The sequence below is a fragment of the Diplodia seriata genome (assembly GCF_021436955.1).
Source record: "Diplodia seriata strain FDS-637 chromosome Unknown scaffold_7, whole genome shotgun sequence".
NCBI classification, from domain to species: domain Eukaryota; kingdom Fungi; phylum Ascomycota; class Dothideomycetes; order Botryosphaeriales; family Botryosphaeriaceae; genus Diplodia; species Diplodia seriata.
In genome coordinates, this window is record NW_027117314.1 from 1,131,833 (window position 1) to 1,150,739 (window position 18,907).

The window sequence follows — 18,907 nt, forward strand, 5'->3', positions numbered from 1 at the left end:
GAGTCGACTTACTGAAGAACGGGTGTTCGTGGTTTTGGTGGGTGTAGTGAGTGTAGTAGTTGGTGCTTCCTCTCTTCACGGGATATAGACATCTTTTATACACTACTCGCCATCTGCTAAATCTACTTACGTACTGTGCGCTTGAAGGAAAAAGTCCTTTCTTCAGGCGCACAATACGAAGTTGCAGCGATAGTATTGTGTTCTCCACCTTAGTATTGTTCCTCGCCACTGATATTGTTCCTTCCCACTCCACCATTGGCTGACTGGGACAAAAGAAGACAATCCTTCACACAAGACTATCAGGGAAATTTTCAGGGTCAAGCTTCTAATTTCTATTCTAGCCCGTTTCTTTTTTGTTTTTCGCAAAGCCTCTGTCACGGCAAGCAAAAGTCGACGCAAGAGGCCCGGCGGTCAAAAAAAGAGCCGCCCAGAAATGTACATAGAAACAAAAGTACAGGATTTCGCCTGCATTTCATCTACACACAGCCGGACCTTACCTGATCCTTACCTGATGATCATGCTCTCGCGGCCGGGGCCGGTGCCGATGTACTTGACCTTGAGCCCGGTGAACTCCTCGATGAAGAGGATGTACTTGCGCGCGTTCTCAGGCAGCTGGTCGAACGTCTTGGCGCCAGTGGTGCTAGTCTTCCACCCGGGCAGCTCCTTGTACGTCACGTCCACCTTCCCGAGGATGTCGAGGTTGGCCGGGAAGCTCTGCAGCTCCTCGCCCTTGTAGCGGTACGCCGTCGCCACCTTGATCGTGTCGAAGTCGTCGAGGATGTCGAGCTTGGTCAGGTTCATGGCCGTGTAGTCGTTGACGTCGTGCGAGTAGCGGACCACGACCAGGTCGAGCCAGCCGCAGCGCCGCTTGCGCCCCGTCGTGACGCCAAACTCGCGCCCGACGACCTGCAGCTTCTCGCCGATCTCGTTCAGCTGCTCCGTGGGGAAGGGCCCACTGCCGACACGCGTGGTGTAGGCCTTGACCACACCAATCACCTCCTTGATCGCGCGCCAACCCAGGGGAAGACCGGTGAGAACACCGCCTGAGACTATGATTAGTGACCATGGGCCCTCGCGTTTCCGCTTGCTGCCCCGTATTCCAAAACTCATTCCATGTTAGACCGCTTACCGAGACCCGTGTTGGACGAGGTGACGAAGGGGTAGCTGCCGGCGTCAATGTCGAGCATGAGGGCGTTGGCACCCTCGACGAGAATGTTGGCATTCTGGGCCTTGGCCGACTTGAGCAGCGGCACCTGGTCAATGACGAAGGGCCTGAGCTTCTCGGCATAGTCCTGCGAAGAGTCAAAAACATGCTGTGTCACGGCCGACGTCTATTCTGACCTTGTAGCGCGCAATCTCATCCTCGACGTCGTACTTGAGCAGGTCTCCGAACCTCTTCTTGTAGCCCTCGGCGATGCGACGCAGACCGGTAGCGAGCTGCTCGTGGTCGAAGATGTCGCAGATGCGGATGCCGCTGCGGGTCATCTTGGTGCTGTAGGTTGGGCCGATGCCCTTCCTGGTGGTGCCGATGAAGCCCGAGCCCAGCTCGACCTCCTCGAGCCCGTCAACCAGCTGGTGCAGGTCGAAGACCACGTGGGCGCGGTCGCTGATGAAGATGCGGTCGCTGGTGTCGAGGCCGTGCACGTTGAGGGCCTCGAGCTCCTTGAAGAAGGAGGGAACGTGGACCACGCAGCCGGCGCCGACGAGGTTCACACACTTGGGGTTGACCAGGCCGGAGGGCAGGATGTGGAAGTCGTAGGTGATGCCGTTGGCGACGATGGTGTGGCCGGCATTGTTGCCGCCCTGGGCGCGGCAGCAGAGCGAGGCCTCGGAGCAAAGGATGTCGACCAGCTTGCCCTTGCCTTCGTCACCCCATTGCGCACCGCAGACGACGGTAGTCGACATGACGGGTGGAGGAGAACGGAAGAGAGCGACGACGCTCGCGCGTGTCAATGCGTGGGGAGGGGGGTATTGGCGACGCGTGCCAAAAAGCAGCGTAGGAGTCAAACGGAGCAGGCGGGCACGCTGAGATTTTGAGGGACGAGCCGGTGGGGGATCGACGCTAGCCCTCGCCGAGTTCGGCTTCGACGGCGCTGCCCAAACAGCGCGCGTCAAAAACTGGCTCGCGTCACCCGCTGCCCCTGCCTTAGCGACGTCACTGCCTGGGAGAGGCGGTCTGTACGCCCCCCGCCATGCCCCTCACTCGCCCGCTGTCCAACGCCGTTGCCCACTTCGTGCGACGCTGCGACACGCATGCGAATGGAACGCGCATTGAGCTGCCCCGGTTTCCGGGATGCCCGCCGCATGCAGCGCTCGGCCCCGGTAGCCAGTAAGCGGCGTTCCATTTCTCAGACATGGCATCTCCGAAAAACTATGACTCCGACAGCGACGACTGCTTTCTCCGCCAGATACCAGTCACCATCTCCGGGCCTCAGCCCCTCATTTGTGGATCCGCCTTTCATTCATCCCATGCGAGTTTACGTACTGCACCGCATGCGAGACGCCACGACGCCTCGCAGCCAACTACCGAGATCGCATCCAGTACCGAGCTCCAATCATGGATTCCACGGTCGCGCCATACCCGCGCCAGGCGTTCGGGAAGAAGCCACACCGCCGACGTTGAAGACAGCTTCTGCTGCTTCCCGTGTGATGTGTCTCGCTGTTGTCGGGAACGTAGTATTACCGGATATCATGTTGCTGGCGGCAATACTGGCGGCCGTACTGACAGTCTGGACTTCTACAAATTTTGCTTCTACCGTGTTCCTTGTTGCGCGCTCCATCGCCATCTCATGGTCTCAATGAGAGTCCCGCCAGCTTTCCAACTATTCGGTTCCGAGAACCGCCCACCACACGGCCGTCGACATCAACGTCGATCACCCGCTTGTTCTGACGATCCTCCTCAAATGTTCCCGCTTTCCTCACTTGCGTCTTATCACCGGGCGATCGGTGTTACGATTCAGCACCACAGAAGAATATACCGTTGCTAAGAAGGGAAGAGATAATGTCCCGTTACTAATCGTGATGTAGCAGCTGTCCACTTGTTCTATCTAACCTGAATGCCCTTTTGGCCTCTTAAGTTTGGATGTAACCAAACCGCCTTCCCTGTCATTTACAAGCTGTATGATCGGGCAGACGTCCAACTTCGGCAATGACAAGGAGCTTTCGACGAGCAATGACTCAACACTACCTACTAGTCTGTTAGGCATGAAATGGACCTTGTTGCCCCTCTTCACGATCAAAACAATGTCTCATTTGGTTTGTCCGCAATGACGCCATGCTCAGCGAATAGGATGTTGAGTCACGCACTCTACCCCTCATTGCCATACGACCCACCACTCGCGACGACTTTGTGCTCGATGAAACGTTCTGATGACTCACTGACCAGGAAATCAACAGAATGGCCACAACAACGCTCGCCTTAGCCCGTAGCAGCTCTCTTACGGAAGTCCGCTCAGAGCCAGCTGTACTCGAACTCCAATCCACCGCAACAGCCCCCCACAATGCGTCTGCATCTTCCGAGATCAGCCACCGGGCAACTACTGCAGAGACAGAAACACCATCACATAGAAACCCGGAGGAAATACACGACCAGACCTCGCGCCTCCCTCTCCCAAAATTGCTGACCGCGTACTCCTGCCTGGCCGCCATCTACTTCATATCATCCCTCGACATCAATGCCGCCGCCAACGCCCTGCCAGCCATATCGCGCTCGCTCAACGCCGGCACCAGCATCACCTGGGCCGGCGCCTCCTACCTGATGGGCCAAACCGCGTACGCCTCCGCCCCAACCCCTCTTCCTCCTTTATTTCCTCCAACTCAACGGCCGCCCCCACGCTCACACCAACCCCAGCTTCCAACCCCTCTACGGCCGCATCTCCGACATCCTGGGCCGCAAGCCCGTCCTCCTCGCCTGCATCGCGTGTCTCGTCGTCGGCGACGTCCTGTGCGGGTCGGCGCGCAGCGCGCCGTGGCTGTACGCGTGCCGGGCGCTCGCGGGCGTCGGCGGCGGCGGCATCAGCTCGCTGGTCCAGATCACCGTCAGCGACCTGGTCAGCCTGCGCGACCGCGGCAAGTACCAGGGCCTGCTGAGCGGCGCCATCGGGCTGGGCTCGAGCGCCGGGCCCTTCCTCGCGGCCGGCCTGGTGGCGAAAGGCGACGAGGGGTGGCGGTGGATTTTTCGCGTCCCGCCGATGCTGGCGGCGGCGTGTGCGGCGGCGATGGTGGTGGCGTTGCCGTTGAGGAGGGTTCAAGGCGGGTGGAGGGAGAAGGTCGGGATGGTGGATTGGGCGGGGCTGGGGGCGGCCGTGGTGGGAGTGTTGTTCGTGCTGGTGAGTAGGTGGGAAGTGCAGAGCGTTCATCCAGCGCGGCCTGCGATAAGTAACATGTACCCACCCGCAGATCCCCATCAACTCCGGCGGCAGCACGTGGCCGTGGAACAGCGCGCTGGTCGTCTCCATGCTGGTCGTCGGCGCCGCCTCGCTCGCCGTCTTCGTCGTGGTGGAGAAGCGGTTCGCGGCGCTGCCCATGATCCCGCCGCGCCTCTTCGCCCGCCGCGCCACCACCGTCATCTACCTCCAGAGCGCCCTGTACAACTGCGTCTGGCAGGTCGACATGTACTTCCTTCCCGTGTACTTCCAGGACGTGCGCGGCTTCGCGCCGTTGAAGAGTGCGACGCTCATCTTGCCTTTGCTGCTGCTCCAGAGCGTCGCTGGCGTCCTCTCTGGACCGCTGATGACCAAGCTTGCCAGGTAAGAGTAGAAACAGCGTGGTAAACCCAGGTCTGCGACGAACACCGAGCCAGTGGCCGGAAAACCCCCCGCACACGCTGACACACCCGACCCCATCCGCACAGATACGCCCCCGTCCTCCACACCGGCATGGCGCTCTGGCTCCTCGGCGCCAGCCTGAAGCTCATCCTCTTCACCCGCACGACGCGCACCGGCGTCGTCATCACCACCCTCATCATCGAAGGCACCGGCATCGGCTTCGTCCTGCAACCAGGTTCGCATTTCCTCCCCCCTCTCTCTCTTTCCCTCCTCCCCGGTCAACGAACTCTTCCTCCTCCACAGCTGACCAAGCGACAACACCAGCCCTCGTCGCCCTCCAATCCCTCACCACGCCCCCCACCGACCGCGCCGTCGCGACCTCAACCCGCAACCTCCTGCGCGCCCTCGGCTCCGTCGTCGGCGTCGCCCTGGCGACTGCCGTCCAGTTCGCCGTCATGCGCGGCGCCTTGCCCGACGCCCTCCCGCGAATGGCGAGGGCGCAAGTGTTGGATGGGAGTTGGCAGGCGCCGGCGCCGTCGGACGGTGGTGGTGGTGATGCTGGCTGGGTCGTCGATGCGGTGCTGAACGCGAAGATGAAGGGGGTGCGCGCCGTGTTTGCGATGTTGGTGCCGATGATGGCGGGGTGTGTGGCGGGGTGTGTGTGGGTGCCGGATGGGGTGTTGAGGGGGGATGAGGCCGTGCGGGAGGGGGAGGGACGGGGGAGGGGGAGGGCGGAGGAGTCGGGGAGGGATGCGTGAGGGAGGGGGAGGTCGGTCATGAGGGGCGGCGGGGAGGGTGTGGCAATGGAGCTAGTTGTCACGATGGTCTGACATGAGCGCTTTGTCGAAGTACTTTCATCAAGCGTGCGGCGCTTCGATCAAGCTGTGGTGTGAGGATCTGGTTGGGTAAGGTGTGAGGTTTGTGCTTTAAGAGGTCGTTCCAGATGTACTGTGTAAGGGCTTGCCCTTCCCTACTGCACCACGCCATCAATGCAGGCAAAGAGGTACTAGAACCAACCCAATTGGAGTTGTTCTGGCATGTCTGGCTAATATACCCGTGGACCCTGACACTGTCAGGGATCTTATGCCATGGTAGCTTCGCCCTCCAACCCCGACGTCAGCCCAGCACAGTATCAACGTCTATTCCTCACAATATCGAGGTACCGCTTATGCGCCTCGACTGAGCCTCCCATCAGCTTGACCATCGTCGTCCAGTGCATGCCATCCTCCTGAAGCTGCCTCTTGATCTCCAGCCTCGTCTCCTCCTGCTCGTAGTCGAAGTCCTTCGGTCCAAGGCGGCTCTGTAACGGCGGCGTCCAGAACTACAGTTCTGTCAGTGTACGTACGGGTTGGACGAAGGGTGTATCGGCGTTGCGTACCCAGAAGCGATCCTTGTCTCGGTACGGCGTGTCGCCCATCTTCGTTCGCGCGTCTGATTCCATGGGATCCTGGGGGAGAGTTGATGTTCGGGCCGCCGAGGAATAGGAAGATGGGTTTGGGGGCTGTACGAAGCTCTGGGGAAACGCACGGTCGCAACTGGGGTAGGTGAGCCACTGACGTGCAAACGAAGGGGCGGGTGTGCGGCTGTGTAGGGCGGGGCGGCTCTGCAGATTTCCGTATAGGAGCCCGGGAGAATCCAGTACCAGATCTCTAGTTTGGTCATCTTAAGTGTAGTTTGATCTGCGTGGGAAACTTTTGGTCAAATGGGCAAGCTCTGCAGGGCTTGATTCAAACACACAATGGTACGACAGGGATTCGGCGAAGAATCTATTGTCATACTCAAAAATACATCTACCGGGCTCCTAGAGCAGAGAGAGCATTGACATACTTTCATATTCGCCTTTTGTCTTCTTGTTTGGTTAGGAGAGGCGTATCCGTGCACCGAATCCGCATGCTGAATGCGGGATCGTAACGGCGTTTGTAGCAATTTAAGGCTTCCACTTTACATGACTTTTGCAAACAACCTGCTAAGCACAGAGGAACTTGAAATGTTGCTTCCAATTATTGGAAAGGATGTTTTGGGTATCAACGAAGCGGGGATGCCGGTACCCGCCGCTAAGCAGCCGGTGCATGCGACAAAACACCCTCATGCATACTTGCAGTAGCTTTTCTTTGTTGAAGTAAAACCATTCAGACTCCCCGCATAGATTTTTCTGGGTGTCTCACTTTTTATGTAGGAGATTAAACTTAGTCTAACCGAGCTTTAAGAGCGGCATTGTTGATCCGCTGCCTCTTGCCGGACAGCTGATCGATTTGATTGCGAGCGTCGACGGCCGGTCCTGTGCCTATGCCTCACCTCCAGGCAGCGGAAATGCGCCTGCCAGTACGGCCGCCCGAGGCTGCAACGGCGAATCTTGGTTTGCGCACGCACCGCTCTCTTTTCTTCCCCTCTTGCAAACGCAGCTGGGGTTGCTGCCAGGCCGCCAGACAGCGACCACTCCCGCCCGCGGTATTTGCTGCTGCTGGGGGTGCCTTCCAAATCGAGAATAACGGAATGGAAGACGATGAAATGTTCTACATCAAAGATGTTTCAGCTTACTACAACATATATTTCGATTGGTCTATGTAACTCGTTTTCCTATGACTTTTGTGTAGTACCAACTAATGATCGCATCATCAAGCAATAAGGGTTCCTGACTCTCCCAAAAATAAGAATAGGCGTCCCACGTCCCAGACCCAGTACGCCTTCCATCGCAATGCCAATCACCTTCCCGCTACTTAGGAGACCCTCAGCGCCGATCAGACCCCGCATCATGAGCCAGTAGTGAAGCCGTATGTAAAAGCCTCTCCTACCTACCCAACCCCCTCAACGAGCCCGTCTCCCCCATCATCCGCAATCTACTTCCCTAAGCATCGTCGTCCCCAGCCTTAAGCGCAGCAGCCTCATCCAGCAGCTGCTGGTTCCGGAGCCGGAGGTCCGCGACAGTCTGCCGCAGCTCGACATTAGCCGCCGTCAGCGCCTCGATGGTGTCCTGATGTCCCGCGATTTTCTTCTTCTGTTCCGCGATCTCCTCCCTGTCCGACGCGATGACGTTCTTCTGTTCCGCCATCTGCTCCCTGTCCGACGCGATGTCGTTCTTCAGTTCCGCGATGTTGGCCTTCTGTTCCGCAATCTGCTTCTTCTGTTCCGCGATCTGCTTCCTGTCCGACGCCGTCCACATGTTCAGCGTCTTCTCCCACTCCGCGTCCAGCTCCTCGGCGGCGTCGGCGACCGCGCCCGCCGTCGCGTCCTCGGCGGCGCGGATGCGGCGGTGCAGCGCGCGCACGGCGTCCTGGTGCCTTTCGGCGGCATCGGCCGCCTCGTCGGCGGCGGTGTCGAGGCGTTCTTCGAGCTCCGCGACGCGGGCTTCCAGCGCGGCAGTGTCGTGGCTGGCGGCGCCGCTGTCTCGCTCGAGCACGTCTTTCGCGGCCTTCAGCGCGGCGGCTTCTTGCTGCGCGTCAGCCTGGGCCTTTGCAGCCGCGTCGGCCGCGTCGTCGGCAGCGGCCTCGAGCCGTTCCTCGAGCTCCGCGTTCGCGGTCCGCAGCGCGGCGACTTCCTGCTGCGCATCCGCCTGGTCCTTCTTCGCGGCGGCCAGCCTGGCGTGGGCGGCGGCCAGCCGCTGGCGCGTCCGCTCCTTCTCGCTCTCGGTGTTGGCGAGCATGCGGACCGCGACGCGCTTGATGACCTTCTCCCGGCGGAGGTGTTCGGCGCTCAGCCGGTCTGGCTGCTGGGCGGCGGCCGGGGTGAGCTCCAGCCAGCGTGTGCCGCCGCCGCCGCCCTCATGCTGCTCTTCGGTGACGGGGGGATTGAGGCGGCGGCGGCGGGAGGGGCGTGACGAGCTGGGCGAGGGCGAGGAAGGCGGGGAATGGCTCTGGCGACGATGGGTGCCGTGGGTGGTAGCGGTGTGAGCGCCGTCATTGCCTGCAGGGTCCGTGGAGTTCGCGTTGTCGTCTGTCATGGCAACGTCCCCGTCGTTCGCGTCGTCTGTCATGGCCACGTCGCCGTCGTCCTTGTCGTTCGCGCTGTCTGTCATGGCAACGTCGCCATCGTCCGTGTCGGCGGCTGCGGCTGCGTCCTGCTCAGCAACCTCTTTTTCGTCCCGTACAGCTGGAACACCGCCGGCGGGCGGCGAGATAGTAAGATCGATGACGCCGGTTGGCGAACCTTCGGGAGTGCGAGCGCCGTCGTCGTCCGGGATGATTATGATTCCGCTGGCTCCTCCCGCGCCCATGCCAGCGCCTGCGTCCTTCTCCATGCTTTCCCTTGCCATGCTTTCCCTTGCTATAGCGGTAACATGTTTGGGGGCCCGTCCAAGCCGAGTGTTAGCACGCGATGAAGGCAAAGGGCCGTCGACGTCTTTCGGGTCCGCGTCACCGCTGCTCCGAGCACTCATGTCCGGCGGAGTCGACGCGCCGCCCAGCTGTCGCAACCGGGTGGGCGAAGCCTTAAGCGTGACGACCAAAGTCCTGTCTTCGAGGCGCGCCTCTTCCCGCTGCTCCTTGATGTCGCTCATCTCCCTCATGGCGTCGACCTGGAGCTGCCTGACCACGGCAACACCCAGCCAGGAGGATTTCCCGCTGCGCTTGATGGCACGGTGGAGCATGCTGTGGAACGCGGGCAGCGAGGTGATGCCGCAGCCGTTGACGATCTCCCACAGCTTGGTGGTGACGTCGACGGGGAACTTCAGGGCCTCGGAGGCTTGGAGCTGCGGGTCTTGCAGGATGGTGGCCATGCTGGCGCCGAAGTGCTCTTCCAGAAGCAACATCGCATCCTCGTTCTGCTTCGCGTAGATGATCTTCTTGGATGCCAGCCGGGTGGTTGTGAGGAACGGGCCGACGCTGTTTCCGTTGGCCGGGATGCCGCCTCGAGCCGTCTCCGGCGTCATGATGGTTGGCCCGTCTTCCGGGCGACCGAAGGCGGAACCGCGGATCCCGCCGTTGGCGTAGGCTCGCTTGACGGCGAAATCGTAGTAAATCTGATCGGGATTTCCTGCTGCGGGCGGTTGGTGGGCGTTGGCGACCGCGTTGCCGGTGCTCTGTTCCCGCTGGATGGTTCGACCAGGTTCGTCCAGGCCACGAGCGAGAATGCGATTGTACTCGTCAAGCGCAGTCTGAACGTCGTCGGTAATCGGAAATCGGCTTCTGAACCTTTGGTTGCTGCCGCGAACGTCGACACTGTCTCCTACGAGGCGAAGAGCAAGCTCGCGGCCCCCAGCACCAGACACCCGGGCCAATTCAACAATCTTGCCCAGAAAGTCTAGCGGCCATTTATGAGGTTGCACGGAATGGGGTTGATGGCCTGGAGGGAGCCAGCCTTTTGGGTCATGATTCCAGTAAGTGCAGAGAGATTGTATCGCAGTACGCTTCGCTGAGTGTTCCTGGAGCGACACCGACCGGTTAGTAGCAACCATGAAACCTTCGATTTGAGGTGACGGTCAGCGCACTCCATCGATTAGGTTGGAGAGCTCCACGGACGAGAGTGTCTTACCTGTTGTGAAGCGCTGCTGATCGCGCGGTCGACGTTTCGAGCCGAAGTGTTATGCGACATTTTGGTGTCCGATTTGGCCCTGTTCCTTGGTGGACGGTGACGGAACGGCGGTCGGACTGGAAAGTGGGAGAGTGGAGGTTGTTTCAAAAAGTTGGGTCGTCGCAGAAGAGGGCCTCTTAAGAACCCCCGCGCTGTGAGTGACAGCGCTGGCGGGCCGCCCCGTCGCCGTGATAGTGTCCGCATGACGGAGTGTTAGTCTGTCACTTCATCAGCCACCGGTCTTGAGAAGCAGCCAATGAAACCGTTGTGGCAGGTGCGATCGTCCGGGGGGATCTAGCGCTTTCTCTCAGCTCCCTCAACACACCACCCGTACACCTCCTCATGCAACCGTTCCTCGATGCCTCACCGTTACACTCGGGGCAAAACAACCTTGAGAAGAACCAGATGACGATCCACCCAAGTCTGAATGGGACAGAAAATTGTGGTAAGTCCCATGCCTACAGACATCGTTTTCATGCGCCATGGCGTCCGGGATTCAAAAAGGCCCTATGGGACAATTGAATGCTCGCTCTTTCATATGATGTACAGGATCTGACCAAGAGGCAGATCATAGCAGCAACTCTCCCACGCTTGGAGATACGTAGACCTTTGTAAAGATCTGAGGTGCCTCGGCCTTCGAAATCCAGTAATATTCTTTTCTGCAGCTGATTAGCTCGTTCGAAGCAGGTCAAAGAAAGTGTTTGTAAGTTTGCAGCATTGCCTACTCACCATGCTCAGCCTTAGCACCAACCCCACCGCAATGTTGACCTCATGAAACCCATCGCAGACAAACGAACCAAACACCATTGTGCACGCACACACACAAAGCGCACCAAACCGAAAGCCACAAACCAAACACACTCCGAACCATAACATTCCTAACGCGACAAGCCCCTACGAGCCCACGAACACCAACCAATCCCACCCAAACCTACCCCATACGCCACAACAAAACCAGGAACCAGAAACCCGAAGCCCGCACACGCGCACACACCCATACAACCACCGCCCTACTCGAACCCCCCACCGCCCAAAGCGCCCAAGACGCTCCTCCCCCTCCCCTTCACCACCTTCTTCCGCAACCCCTCCTCCCTCCTCGCCTCCACCGCCACCACCGCCTTCTTCCGTTCCGCCTCCCTCGCCTGGTAATGGATGTTGCTCTTCTTGCTGCCGCCCCTCCTCAGACCGGCCTGGTCCGCCGCACTGGCCGCCGCGGCATTGCTGTTGTTGTTGTTGCTGCTGGTGGTGGTGGTCGACGACGACGAGTTGTTGCTCGTCGTGCTCGTCGTGCTCAGGTTCGTCGTCGCGCGCCGCAGAAGGCTGGGCACCTTGAAGCCGTGCAGGGCGCCAGTAGTAGCAGGGGCAGCGAAAGCCAGGGGCTTGGCGGATGTTTGTTGTTGTTCTGTCGTGGTCGACGTCGTCGTTGTCGACGAGGCCGCGCTGGCGGAACGCGATAGCGTGAGGCGATCGACGATGGGCGCGGCGGTGCGGCGCGCGGTGAAGGAGGCGCGGGTCGTGGTCGAAACTTGGACCTGTTGCTGCTGCTGCTGCTCGTCGCCGTCCGCGTCCTCGTCCTCGTCTTCCGATGCGGAGAACTGTGTTTCACGGACGAGCGGCTCGTCAATGAGGGAGGAGAGGGATTCGCGGATCTCGGCTCGGGTGGTGGGCTTGCGGTCGGGTACGGCGGCGGTGCGGCGCTGGCGCGCCGGGGGCCGGTTCTCGTCGTTGGATTCGATCGTGGGAGGCGCTTTGCGCTTGAGCGGGTTTGCTTGGGCAGCTGTGGTCGTCGAGGTTTCTTGCGCCGTCTCCTGCGAGTCGGGGATGGACTGGGACTGGGACTCTTCGGGGGCAGTGGAGTCCTTATAGTCGAAGAAGTCCTCATCCTCGTCCTCGTCATGATCTTCGATGGCGCGGAGGAAAGCAAGCCTCTTCGGGTTATCGGCTGTGGACCTTGATGTTAATTACACACTTCATCGCGGAGAAGAGAGATGACCTACCAATCTTGCCGATGTTCTCATCCGCGAGAAGCGCCTTGCGCATGCGTGCAAACTCACGCTGCTTCTTCGCCCTTCTCTCCGCAGCCTCATCGTCCGAATCGTCCAGCGAACCAAAGTCACCACCGCGCTTGCGTCGCAGATTGCCGTTCGTGATATCTTTGTACAGCTTGTCGATGCGCTTCTCGTCTTCGACACGCTCCTTGTTCCTATTTTGTAGTCAGAACCCTGAGTCCACCTCACAAGAGAAGGGGAACTTACGCATGGAACGCCGCAATTTCCCTCTCATTGACCTTGACCTTTGCCTCGTCGATCATGTCTTTTAGCTCCTCGTCCATTTCGCCTCCGCTTTCGTCATCGCTGGCACCGCCCAGACCTGCATATTCGTCCTCAGATTCCTCGGCCTGCTCGTAGACCATTTCCTTGGCTGCGCTCTTCTTCTTGTTGAATGCCTCGACCTTCTTGGCTTTCTTTGCGCCCTTGCGCATGACATTGAAAGCGTCTGCCGAGATGGCGAACTCCTCATCTGATGCCGCTGCATCCGAGATTGCGTCATTCGGCTCGGGCTGAGCGTCCTCCTCGACATCTGACACTGCCGTAGCGACGATTTCGCGACGGCGCTGGAGACGACCCTTCTTGCGTTGAACAATGGGAGACTCGGGTGTGGCACCCTCGAAGATAACAGTGTCCACTGTTTTCTGGGTTGACGAGGCCTGAGGAGTCCTGTTGAATCGGCCTGGCGTCCGGGAAACAGCAAAGCCACCATCCTGTGTAGGTTCGGGGACGTCGGACATCTGGGTATCAGGATATTCTTGGGGTTGCGAAGGAAACTGAGAAATGCCGATGTTGATGTCGTTGTTTCCACTTTCCGCTTGAGATTCTCCAACTTGACTGTCGCGGATAAAAGAGTCCTGGCTAGGGCCTGAGAAGTCCGCTGCAAATTCAGGAATTGTGGAAATCGGGATGTTGCGGAGGAAGTCGAGAGAATCTTGCTGGGTGTTGGCACCCTCCGCAATTTCAGACTGAGAGCCCGTGTTGGCCATTGTACCGTTGAACATCTGGCTAAGACCCGCGGGAGCGGCATTGTTAGCGAAACCAAATGCAGCCATAGTCTCATCCTGGGTCGCCTCAGATTGGGGTTGGTGTTCGGTTGATTTGGAATCCATGTTGACCATTGTGCCAACGAACATCTCGCCAAGGTCGACGGGAGCGTCATTGTCAGCAAATCCAAAGGCAGCCATAGTCTCATCCTGGCTCGGGTTGGGCTGAGATTTTTGCTTAGTTGGCTGCGAGGTCGTGTCGGCCGCTGTGCTAGTAAACATCTGAGTAAGGCCAATGGGAGCAGCATTGTTCGCGAAGCCAAATGCAGCCATGGTCTCGTCCTGGCTCGGCTCATGTTGAGCCTGTTGCTCTGTTGGCTTGGCCTCGGATTCTTCATCCTCGTCATCAAAGACACGTTTACGGTTCCTAGCCACAACAGTACGCCGCTGCGCAGGTGCCGTGTCCTCCTCAGATTCCCCATCATCATCTTCGGGCGCTTCCACATCAGGCTGTGCTGAAACATCCTCTTCATCCGCCATCTCGTCTTCATCCTCGCCGGCTTCGTCGTCGAGAAGGCCTTCACCATCGGCACGGTCTTCTTCCTCATCCTCACTACCCGAAAGCTCAAGCTCCTCGTCTTCCGCTCCCTCAGCATCCGATCCGTCCTCGACGTAGCTCTCATCATCCTCACTGTCAAGCAAGCCATCGCCATCGTCATCGCCGTTCTTCTTCGCTTCATCCTTCTCCTTCTTCGCCAGTTCATCAGCTTCCTTCCTGGCCTTCTCCAGAAGGTTCTCGAGCTCCAGCTGGTCTCTCTCGCGCTCTTCTTCCGTTTGAACCATGATTCCCTTTGCACGAAGCTCGGCGATCCTTTCGTCCTTTTCCGCCTTCGCTTGTTCACGGGCTCTACGTTGAAGCAGAGCCTGCAGTTGATCAGGGCCCATGGAACTCCTATCCGTTTGCCGGCTCTTGGACGGCGATGTCAGATGTGCGAGGTGGCGGAGTGTGAGGAGGTGCTTGGGCTCCTTGGCCTGACGGGCAGGAAGACTATCGAAAACATCGAATCGTTTGTCGCGGACAATCTCGAGGTCATCGTCCGAGTCGGAGGCGTTGGCGACTGGCCTTTCCGGAAGGACAACGCGGAACGTGCGTGTCTTCTTCTCCGGTACTGGCGCAGGCGCGGTCGGTTTCGCGATCGGCTCGGGTGCAATCTGGGCGGGATTCTCACGAGAGGGCGAAATGGCACGGCCTTTGCCCTTGTCAATCTTTGGTTGCGGATGCGCTTTGTGCAAAACTGGAAGCCCAATATCGGTCTTGGTTGGCTTGCCGATATCAACAACCGTGTCATCGGGCAATCCGTTCGAATCTATGCCTTGCTCGTGGGTAGTTGACTTCTCAACTTCGTCCACGCTGGGCTGGCTTGTGGGTGGCGTCTCCTTCTCAGCCTGATCGACATCAGAAGATGCAAGCTCAGGAGTATTCTCTGCGGACTCCTGGGGCTGGCCAAAATTGAATCTTTTAAACAGGTCCTGAGTGGTGTACCTCTTTTTGGTCTTCGCCTGATGCGCCAGCTGCATATTCCTGGCAATCCTTTGCGTTTCACGATTCATCTCTTCCTTGGCCTTCTTCCCTGCCCTGCGGGTCGGCCGAGCTTGTTGCGTCAACTTCTCAGCCACGCCCTCCTCGTCATTGCTATCGGTTTCGGAGCCATTTAGCTCACGATCAATTTCGTTTGATTTCTTTTCGGCTGCCTTGGCTTTACGGCGGTTCTCCTCCCGGGTCTTTTTCTCCGCAGCTTCCTTAGCCTTCCGTTCGGCCTTCTTTTGCGCGACCAGTTCCTCCAGGCGGGATTTTGGCTTGAAGTCAGACATGCCCGAGTCCGAATTTGAGCCGTTTTCAAAGGAACCGGTAGACTTGGCCGGGGAAGCCTTGGATTGTGACACGAAAAGCCCTGGCGAAGACGCCCTGGATGCGGATGCTGCGGGCCTCGGTGACTTGCTAGCCTTTCGCGCGAGTCTCCTGGCGGGCGTGGGTCTGCTAAATGGCATATCCTCGCCTGAACTGGACTCCGCATCTGCTGCAGGGATCGACCTGCCTGAAGATTCCTTCTGCTTGTCCTTAGCAGACATTAGCATCTTCCTGACCCGCTGGTAGGCGTTGCCGTCTTCCTTATCGCCGTGCCCACTCGGAGCATTCTGATCTTCTGCAAGCATGCGTGCTGCCATCCTTCCAATTGGCCTCCTAGCTGGTATAATATCATCTTCTTCAGAATCCGAAGACGCGTTACCTTGAGCAGGTTTCGAGGCGGCTGGCGCGGGGTTTGCCGCAGGTTCGGAGGGCTTTAAAGGTGCGTTGGAGGGCTTCGTGGAGAGTTCGTCTTCAGAATCGTCGCTCATGCCGGCCTCGGCAAGCATAGCTTTGACTCTACTACGCGGAGTAAGCTCGATTGGAGGTCTGGAGGTTTGCATTGCGGGCGTGGATGCTGTGGAGGACCCGCGAGCGGATCGCGCAGGGGTGGATGGCGTAGAAGCCATTTCGACGGATTTTGTAGATTAGGTGTACGCTTCGCCGTTAATCTGGATGCGAAAGTCGGGGTATCATGAATAGGCTGTCATTAGGGTATAGCGTGACTGCTGAGGCGGTGATGTTGGGATGTGAAGATTAACGGACGCGCGACGCGCCAGAGACCGCGTCGCGTCGCGTCAATCCCCGCTTAAGACCGAGCGTCCACCTCGTCGCCGACATTTACCCAAGCGGCAAGAAACAACATCACCCGAAGCCAGAAACACCATCATCACTCTCCATCGCGAACTTTGAGAAGCACTCTGGTTGCGCACAAAGCGCGAAGATTTCCAGCATCTTCTCGTCATGTATTCGTTGTCGTTGTCGTCAACGACGTCGTCATCGTCGCGAAGCCTACAAAAACCCAACCCGCAATTCCAACCACCGCTGATGCAAGATAGCCGAACAAGCCATCCAGCTCCCAAGACCAAAACACCAGAACGACCATCGTCAATTGCCCGAACAGGCATCCCAGAAAAAAACAGCAAAACTTTTCGTCACCCTCCCCTGTCACCTCCCCCAGAACTCTCCAAGCCCAGAAAACCCTCCCCCCAATCCCAGAAAGCACTCATCCCATCCCCATCCCCATCCCCATCCCCTTCCCCTTCCCCCTCCTACTACAAGTAGTAACCCGTGAAGCCCTCCCACCTCGCAGCCCCCCACTCCTCACCCTGCGGACGCGCACGGAAGTGCGCCTCGGTCAGCCACCTCGTCGACTGCAACCTGCCTCCCTCGGGGACCGTGATCCCACCGCCCTCCCGCACCACCATCCCCGGCTGCAGCTCGACGCGGCCCGCACTGCGCAGCGTGCGGGCGCGCGAGGAGACGGCAGCGACGGGGACGGCGGCGGCTGCGGAAGGGGCGCCAGTCGCCGTGGGGCGAGTGGGGACGGTCCTCCGGGCGGAGGAGGAGGGCGCAGCCGTGGCGCGACCAGCACGCGACGGCTGCGGCGGACGACGGGCGGGCTGGGCGAGTGCGGGGAGGGCGGAGGGGCGCGAGCGCGGGCTGGCGGCGGCTGCGGCTGCGGCGGCGGTGCTGGTGGCGGGCGGCGCCGCGGTGTTGCTGCGGGCCGTCCTGGCCCGCTTGGCTGCGCGACCAGGAACGGCCGCGTCGGTGGGGGTGGTGGTGCTGCTGCTGGCCATGGCGGCAGCGGCGGCGGACAGGCCGGCGGCAGCGGCAGCGAGGCTGTCGGCGGCGGCGACGAGCTCGGCGGCGTGGGTGGCGGCCCGCGTCCGCTTGCGGCTGCCAGCAGCCGAAGCAGACACGGGCGCCGGGGAGGACGAGGCGCGGGCTGCGGGCGGCGGAGCGGTGGTGGTGGCAGCAGCAGCAGCAGCGGGAGCGGGAGCGGGATTGGCGTGGCCAGCGCCAGCGCTGGCCGGAGGAGGTGCGGCGGCATTGGCGGCGAGGGCGGCACGGCGGGCAGCAGTGGCTGTATATACGTATTAGTATGAGTTCTACCTTACACCAAGGCAGTGAGGAGAGATTGGGTGAAGGTGGGTCAAAAGGTAGGCAGGTAGAGGGTATACACAAGATAACTTACCAGGCTTAAGGTACCTGCAGTACCTGACTTGGATGCTGCCCTTCGTCCTGTTCGGGAAGTGGTTGGCGATTTCCGCCCACTTCAGGGTCGTGCCCTCCTTCAGGGCAATGATGCGGGCGTCCTCAAGGACGGACTGGTTGTTGTTGGAGGAGGACATGGTGATGATTGATTGTTGGTGGTGTTGTGGTTTTTGGTGGCTTGGAGGGAGCGTGGTGATCGCTGGATGTGTCAAGATGAATGGTCTGGAGTCTGAAGGAAAGAGAGGAGACGGGAGGGAGCAGAAGACTTTATGGGAGCAGCAAGTAGCTCAATTGCTATTGTTCTATTGTTTCCATTGTTCGCGTTCACAGATCTGAAACACGACAATAGGAGGGCTGGAGTGAACTGAGGTGAAGTGAGGCCGCAGCAGTGAGAGCACCGTCCGCTCGGGGACGCCAAGACTACGGAAGGGACTTTCACGCCTTGGACAGGTGAACAATATGATGAGTGGTAATTTCTCCGAATTGTTTACTCTCAATAGTACTGGTGGAGAGGAGGGATTCAGCTAGACTTTCTGCGTAGCATGTCCCCGGTATGCTTAATCCTACTTTCTATTATACAAGTCATGTACACGTTGGCAAGAATCTCTTTTCACGCCCACTTCCAAGGCCTTAGACGCGCTCCGAAACCCAGATAGCAGCCCTGCATCCTCCGCGGATGACGTTGGTAAGAACCTCGTACGGGCGGGCTTCCTTTGCATCATTTTCAACGGCGTGGTCCAGATGCTCCAACTCCTCGTCACGAATGCGGCGCAGATCCTGCAGAAGCACCTGTAAATCTGGACTCAGCTGCTCTCCCTTCGCAGTCAACTGCTTCTCCCATTCGAGCAGCTTGGCGACTTGCTCGTTGTAATGGGAGCCAATCTCGGTTTCCACGGCCTCGGTACAAGCCATCGCAGCCTCACGGCCCATGACGCCGGTTCCCCATCCCAACATTGTTGCTGCAGCCTTCCACACTGGATACATGGCGGTTGGCCTTATGCGGTGCTTGGCAATGAGGTGGTTGAACTTGTGGAAGTGGCCCTCTTCTTGCTCGAGCATGTGCTTCATGAGCGGGCGGAGCTTGGGGTGGGCCTTGGTAATGGGTGGAGTTTGCGAGAGGTATATGAGAACGGCAGCGAGCTCGCCTGCCTGGTTGACGCGCAGCTACAGCAGCAGTCAGCTAAGCCGGGGTGTGTCGAAACAACATGGCGGAATGACGAACAGCACTGTCCAGGTACGCTTTCTGCTCCTGGCTCAATGGAGTGCGCGGTTCGCCAGTGCTGCGCGATGTCGACAGGAGAGCCTCATTATCAGCAGGCGTCTGAGCAGCGGCAGCGGAAGAAGCGCATCTTCTGAATCGTACGACACCCGGCGCGACGCATCTAGAGGCGGCAAAAAATTGTGGGCGCAGCGCGCGGGCGGCCACGGCAACGCGGGGAGACAATGAAACCGGCATTACGGATCTATGGTACACTGAGA

General features: G+C 59.3%; 6 protein-coding genes across 6 annotated transcripts; 1 reads left to right on the forward strand and 5 right to left on the reverse strand.

The window, feature by feature from the left end:
* Positions 1 to 504: 504 nt before the first annotated feature.
* On the reverse strand, positions 505 to 1,905 carry ADE12 (Adenylosuccinate synthase; the record flags this gene model as incomplete). Its single annotated transcript, XM_066778539.1, has 3 exons — positions 505 to 1,043; positions 1,130 to 1,292; positions 1,342 to 1,905. 3 exons carry the CDS (start codon positions 1,903 to 1,905, stop codon positions 505 to 507), a joined length of 1,266 nt encoding a protein of 421 aa, XP_066630976.1.
* Positions 1,906 to 4,217: 2,312 nt separating this feature from the next.
* On the forward strand, positions 4,218 to 4,752 carry SLS55_007116 (uncharacterized protein; the record flags this gene model as incomplete). The annotated part of the gene is made up of 2 exons (XM_066778540.1): positions 4,218 to 4,223; positions 4,399 to 4,752. The coding sequence occupies 2 exons, from the start codon at positions 4,218 to 4,220 to the stop codon at positions 4,750 to 4,752; spliced, it is 360 nt and encodes a 119-aa protein (XP_066630977.1).
* A 1,146-nt stretch (positions 4,753 to 5,898) lies between these two features.
* SLS55_007117 (uncharacterized protein) lies at positions 5,899 to 6,183 on the reverse strand (the record flags this gene model as incomplete). The annotated part of the gene is made up of 2 exons (XM_066778541.1): positions 5,899 to 6,087; positions 6,145 to 6,183. The coding sequence occupies 2 exons, from the start codon at positions 6,181 to 6,183 to the stop codon at positions 5,899 to 5,901; spliced, it is 228 nt and encodes a 75-aa protein (XP_066630978.1).
* A 1,428-nt stretch (positions 6,184 to 7,611) lies between these two features.
* Positions 7,612 to 10,292, reverse strand: SLS55_007118 (uncharacterized protein; the record flags this gene model as incomplete). The annotated part of the gene is made up of 2 exons (XM_066778542.1): positions 7,612 to 9,987; positions 10,233 to 10,292. 2 exons carry the CDS (start codon positions 10,290 to 10,292, stop codon positions 7,612 to 7,614), a joined length of 2,436 nt encoding a protein of 811 aa, XP_066630979.1.
* Positions 10,293 to 11,281: 989 nt separating this feature from the next.
* On the reverse strand, positions 11,282 to 15,774 carry SLS55_007119 (uncharacterized protein; the record flags this gene model as incomplete). The annotated part of the gene is made up of 3 exons (XM_066778543.1): positions 11,282 to 12,213; positions 12,269 to 12,474; positions 12,527 to 15,774. The coding sequence occupies 3 exons, from the start codon at positions 15,772 to 15,774 to the stop codon at positions 11,282 to 11,284; spliced, it is 4,386 nt and encodes a 1,461-aa protein (XP_066630980.1).
* Positions 15,775 to 18,058: 2,284 nt separating this feature from the next.
* COQ7 (ubiquinone biosynthesis monooxygenase Coq7) lies at positions 18,059 to 18,884 on the reverse strand (the record flags this gene model as incomplete). Its single annotated transcript, XM_066778544.1, has 2 exons — positions 18,059 to 18,592; positions 18,879 to 18,884. 2 exons carry the CDS (start codon positions 18,882 to 18,884, stop codon positions 18,059 to 18,061), a joined length of 540 nt encoding a protein of 179 aa, XP_066630981.1.
* Positions 18,885 to 18,907: the final 23 nt, after the last annotated feature.